This window comes from Notolabrus celidotus, chromosome 23 (genome assembly GCF_009762535.1).
Source record: "Notolabrus celidotus isolate fNotCel1 chromosome 23, fNotCel1.pri, whole genome shotgun sequence".
Classification (NCBI taxonomy): Eukaryota; Metazoa; Chordata; class Actinopteri; order Labriformes; family Labridae; genus Notolabrus; species Notolabrus celidotus.
The window spans coordinates 1972030-1978206 of NC_048294.1; the positions used below are offsets into that span (position 1 = coordinate 1972030).

The 6177-nt window shown below is 35.9% G+C and overlaps 1 protein-coding gene across 1 annotated transcript in view; it reads left to right on the plus strand.

Moving 5' to 3' along the window:
• The window catches only part of LOC117807761 (protein canopy homolog 3-like), a 5934-nt gene extending 480 nt beyond the window's left edge, over window positions 1–5454 (plus strand). The window contains exons 2-5 of the mRNA XM_034677161.1: window positions 332–483; window positions 1310–1432; window positions 1611–1728; window positions 2066–5454. Of these exons, the coding sequence (XP_034533052.1) occupies window positions 332–483; window positions 1310–1432; window positions 1611–1728; window positions 2066–2355 (683 nt within the window). The 3' untranslated portion in view covers window positions 2356–5454. The remainder of the gene's footprint in view (window positions 1–331; window positions 484–1309; window positions 1433–1610; window positions 1729–2065) is intronic.
• Window positions 5455–6177: the final 723 nt, after the last annotated feature.

The window sequence follows — 6177 nt, forward strand, 5'->3', positions numbered from 1 at the left end:
TCTCTCCTTCCTTCCTTCCTTCCTTCCTTCCTTCCTTCCTTCCTTCCTTCCTTCCTTCCTTCTCTTCCTTCCTTCCTTCCTTCCTTCCTTCCTTCCTACTTACTATCTTACCTTCTTCCTTCCCTTCCTTCCCGCTTTCCTTTCCTTCCTTCTCTCTCTTCCCTCCTTATTTCCTTCCTTGTCCCTCTCTCTTTCTCTCTTCCTTCCTTCCCTTCTTCCTTCTCTCTCTCTCTTCCTTCCTTCCTTCCTGCTTACTATCTTACCTTCTTCCTTTCTTTCCTTCCCGCCTTCCTTTCCTTCCTTCTCTCTCTTTCCTCCTTCTTTCCTTCCTTGTCCCTCTCCCTTTTTCTCTTCCTTCCTTCCCTTCCTCCTCCTTCTCTCCACAGAGACCTGAGATTCATCGAGGTGGTTGAAAATGTGTGTCAGAGGCTGTTGGAGTACAACCTGCACAAAGAGAGAGACGGGAGCAACCGCTTCGCCAAGGTCAGTCCGCGGGCTTAGGTGTCAGGAGTTTGGCATGAAAGGTGTCTCTGCCTCGGGGGTCCAGTATCTTGAGGTTTAGGGGCAGATCTGGAACCATGTTGGGGTTTGGGGTTGGACTTTTCAGAGCTTTCACTGTGAAGTCCTTTATTTGTTCTCTAGAGAGAAGTTATGTCAACCTATCATACCCTCAGATCATTGAAAATAATGATCTGGTTATTTATTTATTTATTTATTTATTTATTTATTTATTTATTTATTTATTTATTTATTAGTAAATTAATAAATATAAATACAATTAAATAAAATACAAATAATAGATGAATATATAAATTAAAAATAATAATAATAAAAATAAATAAAATGAATAAAATTGAGTAAAATAAATAAATAAGGAAATAAATAAATGTAATAAATAAAATAAAATAAATAAATACATAAATATATGAATAAATTAATGAAATGGAATTAAATGAATAAAATAAATAAATACATAATTAAAAAAATAAAATAAAATTGAATAAAATAAATCATGAAATAACATCAATGAGTAAATAAATAAAATTGAAGAAAATAAATAGATTAAATAAATAAATAATAGATTAAATTTAAATGAGTAAAATGAATGAATGAACAAATAAATACATGAAATAAATTGTTAAAATGAATAAATAAAAAGTTATTACATTTAGATTCTGGACTATAAAAAGTCACTCGTGTAAATAAAGTATTTGAATTCCTTTTATTTTGAACATATAAAAAGATATCTGTGGTCCAGTTTGAACCCTGTCTGACTCCTCTGTACCCTCCCTTTATCTCCGTCCTGTAGGGCATGTCTGAGACGTTCTCCACCCTTCATGGTTTGGTGAATAAAGGAGTGAACGTGGTGATGGACATCCCCTACGAGCTGTGGAACGAGACTTCAGCGGAGGTCGCGGACCTTAAAAAACAGGTGACCTCACCTTTGGTGTCCTCCACCAAAAGACCAAAGAGAACACGTGTGGAGTTAAACTTTAGATTTTTACATCAAGCTGACTTTGTGCTGAGAGGTTCACCTCCATTTTCCTCTTTTAAAAATGACGACTGGACTGATTTTTCACTCCTAACGTGTGTGTGTGCGTTTGCTTCAGTGTGACGTGTTGGTGGAGCAGTACGAGGAGGTGATCGAAGAATGGTACAAAGGGAGCCAGGAGGAGGACCTGACCATCTACCTGTGTGAGAAACACGTCCTTAAAGGACAGGACACAGGTGAGATATGACTCCCTCTTCATCTCCTCATTCCTTCTTTCTCTTTAAACTTCATCTGTCCTCTCTCCCTACTTAGTTTTGCTCATTTCTTTCCTCCATTGTCTTCAAGTTATTGTGTTTCCAGGAACATATTTTGACGTATTGCAGAAAAAAGAAGCTTCTAAAGGTCAGAAAGTTAAAAAGAAAATACTCAAGGTGGATCCTCTCTTTATCGGATCATAAAACCGTTGAAGCGCTCGTGGAAGAACGACATGTCTTTGCAAAATAAGTTCAAACCTGATGGACATTTTTCATTTTGTCCTTTCTTTCCTTCCCTCTCTTGTCTTCTCCTCTCCAGCCTGCCTGAAAGAAGACTGGTCAAAGAAGAAGAAGGGAGACCTGGCAGCCATCGCGGAGGACAAGAAGAAGAAGAAAAAGAAGAAGGGACTGAAGAAGGAGGGCGGGGACGTCAGCTCGGAGGGAGAGAAGACGACGACGACGTCGTTGAAGAAGAAGAAGGAGAAGAAGGTGAAGAAGAAGAAAAAGAGCAAAGCGCCGGTGGAGAAGGCGGAGGGAGGAGGAGGGGCGACATCGGACGAGGAGATCCAGCCTCAGGTGCCTCTGTCTGGGCCGAAGACGGAGCTGTGAGTCCTGGTTCCTGGTTCTGGTCCGGGTCTCTGTAATGAAAGTAAACTCTTAGTAAAGCGTCTGCAGCTTCTTTAAACGTCCTCACCTGTCGTTCAAACGGAGTCGTTTAATCGGAGTCGTTCAAACAGAGTCGTTCAAACAGAGTCGTTCAAACAGAGTCGTTCAAACAGAGTCGTTCAAACAGAGTCGTTCAAAAGGAGTCGTTTAAACCGAGTCGTTCAAACAGAGTCGTTCAAAAGGAGTCGTTTCGTTCACTCAGTCAGATCGGGAACTGTTACGTTGTTTTTAAGTCGTCATTTTAACAAGTTTCCTTTGTTTTTGTAGTTGGTAGGACTTCCTTAAATTCAGATATCAAGCTGGAATTTTGAGTAATTTAACATTTCCTTCAATGTTAATTCCACTTTGTCCATATTTGACTTTACTTCCTTATCTTTGTCTGACATTTCCTCAAACTTTCAAAGTAAAATCACTGAGACTTAAACTCAAATATAATCAACACCATGCCTCATCAAACACATTCATCACAATTTAGCCTCCAAAAATAATTTAAAACAACAGTTAAGATTGTAAAATTACTCGTTTAAGTAACTTCTGAACAAAAATTAACATTTCCTGTATCAGCCGTCTTTTCGTAACTCATGATTTGTTCTGGATTATGTCGTTTCTGAAGGATTATCTTTGAGTTTTGGACTGTGGTCTGACCAAGAAGGCAACCATAATCTGTATGAAACATGAAGGGGAACATTTTTAATTTTGCTGTAAAAACTCTCATTTTAACATTGAAGTCAATAGGGATCCCTCCACTTTTGGGTCCAGCCTCTAGTGGACATTCTAGGAACTGCAGTTTTTGGACTTCCTAATTTTTCTGCATTATTTTGTGACATTTTTTTTTTACCTATTCCAATATATTTCAAGTAAATAATTAATGGTTGAAATAATTTAAAATTTTCAATCACGCCACTTTGCTTGCACAAGCCCCAAGCTTCATTCCAGTTACTTCTAAACAAAAATGAACATTACCTATATCGGTCATCTGTTCTTAGCTCATGATTTGTTCTGGATTTTGGACTGTGGTCGGACCAAGAAGGCAACCATAAACTGTATAAAACATGATGGGGAACATTTTTAATTTTGCTGTAAAAACTCTCATTTTAACATTGAAGTCAATGGGGATCCCTCCACTTTTGGGACCAGCCTCTAGTGGACATTCTAGGAACTGCAGGTTTCAGACTTCCTAATTTATTTTCTGCAACACCATAAGTTCCCGAGTGTTCGGCACATTTAGTGCCATTTTTTTTTCACTTATTCCCATATTTTAAATGAATATTTTGAAATGTTAAATATTCTACTTCGCTAGTACACGCCTTGAGTTTCGTCGACAAAGAAGGCAAACTCAAGGCACAATCTTGAGCTTTTAGAACCGTAGACTTTATAAAACATTAAGGGGAACATTTTTAATTTTGCTGTAAAAACTCTCATTTTAACATTAAAGTCAATGGGGATCCCTCCACTTTTGGGACCAGCCTCTAGTGGACATTCTAGGAACTGCAGTTTTTGGACTTCCTAATTTATTTTCTGCAACACCATGAGTGTTCGGCATATTTAGTGACATTTTTTTTTTCTCTTATTCCCATATTTTAAGTGAATAATTAATGGATGAAATAAATTGAAATGTTAAATCTTCTACTTCGCTAGTACAAGCCTTGAGTTTCGTCGACAAAGAAGGCAAACTCAAGGCACAATCTTGAGCTTTTAGAACCGTAGACTTTATAAAACATGACGGGGAACATTTTTAATTTTGCTGTAAAAACTGACATTTTAACATTGAAGTCAATGGGGATTCCTCCACTTTTGGGACCAGCCTCTAGTGGACATTCTAGGAACTGCAGTTTTTGGACTTTCTCTTTTTTCTGCATTATCTTTGAAACACCATAACTTCCTGATTGTTTGGCACTTTTAGTGAAACTTTTTCTTTACTTATTCCCATATTTCAAGTGAATAATTAATGAATGAAATAAATTGAAATGTTAAATCTTCTACTTCGCTAGTACAAGCCTTGAGTTTCGTCGACAAAGAAGGCACACTCAAGGCACAACCTTGATCTTTTAGAACCGTAGACTTTATAAAACATGATGGGGAACATTTTAATGTTACTGTAAAAACTGGCATTTTAACATTGAAGTCAATGGGGATCCCTCCACTTTTGGGACCATCCTCTAGTGGACACTCTTGGAACTGCAGTTTTTGGACTTTCTCGTTTTTCTGCATTATCTTTGAAACACCATAACTTCCTGATTGTTTGGCACTTTTAGTGACATTTTTTCTTTACTTATTCCCATATTTCAAGTGAATAATTAATGAATGAAATAAATTGAAATGTTAAATCTTCTACTTCGCTAGTACAAGCCTTGAGTTTCGTCAGTCTGGTTCTGCTATCTCTAAAAAGGCATTTTTCTGTCTTTCTTGAATGTATTCGTAGTTTTCGGTAGCTTTGCAGTGGATCTCCTCACAATGTGAATTTCGCTTTATTTTCTTATCTGTTTACTTCCTTTTTAAAGTTGTTTTTCCTGAAATGTTTATTCCAACATCTCAGCTTTTGATGGAATAATGTGTCGAGTAGATTACATTTTTCAGGGACGCTAGGATTGTGTCGTCTGAGGTGGTTGTCACTTGAAAACATTGATGCTGGAAGGGAATTTAAAATCGTCCATATGTCTGACCTTTAACCCCACCCTTACATGATGCAGTAAAAAAAACCTTCACTGCGTCAATCCAACATGAGGTACCTTTATTTTGAAATGTCAGTGTTTGTTTTTAATTCTTCTCTTCTCGTGTGTGCTGTTAAAAAGCTGCTATTTAAGAAGCGCATGTGTGTGTGTGTATGTGTGTGTTTGTGTGTGTGTGTTTGTGTGTGACTCCAAAGTAGAAGAGGAAGTTTCAAGTGTGTGTGCGTTTTGCATTTGTGTATATGTGTGTGTGTGTGTTTTTACAGGTTTTTATTCTGGAGTAAAATGCTGACTGTGTTGAATTGAAGTAGCTTTTTGAAACTATGCGCTGAAAACATCATTGGATCAATAAAAGTAGGTGAAACACTGAAAACGTCTCAAGTGACTGATTATTTACAAGTTGTTTTGGTACATTTTAAAAATATTTGATGAAGTTCATACTGAAACTCTCTTAATTTTAATTAACAACAGATAGTGTTGGTTTTGATTGAGTTTGTTTTACTGTGTTTGTTGTATTGGCTTTCATTCTAGTGAGCACGAAGGTGAAGTGTTCACGTCTGAACACTAGAGGGCGGCAGAGTTTTAATATTGCAGAAGCTCATTTTTAAGCAGAAGTTACTTCGTTTTCTATACATAAGAGAAGCTATTAATTTATTTGTAAATTCTGCAGTCTAATTTTACAATTTAAATCATTTTTATTGAGATAATTTCTCTTTTTGCACAGAACAATATTTTGCTCTATTTAAAATGTGTCCACTACCAGAGCACATGACAAAATTAATGAGTAAGAAAAACAAGGAATTAAATAAATTACAGAACATACATTTGTATCACTTTAATGTTTTATATTGATTTTAATTTTTTTTTATTATGTTATTAATTGTAAATATATTTTTTTGTATCTATCTATTCTCTATATTATTGATATTTTTAGCCTTTATTTTATCTTCAACTCTTATCCTTACCCTTTTTTTATTTATTTATTTTAACATTTATATTCTTAATGTTAATTTGATGCTTTAACTTATTTTAATTACACGTATGTTATTGTTGTTATCGTGCATTAGTCTCCATTTTAAAATCCATTTTTGTTTTT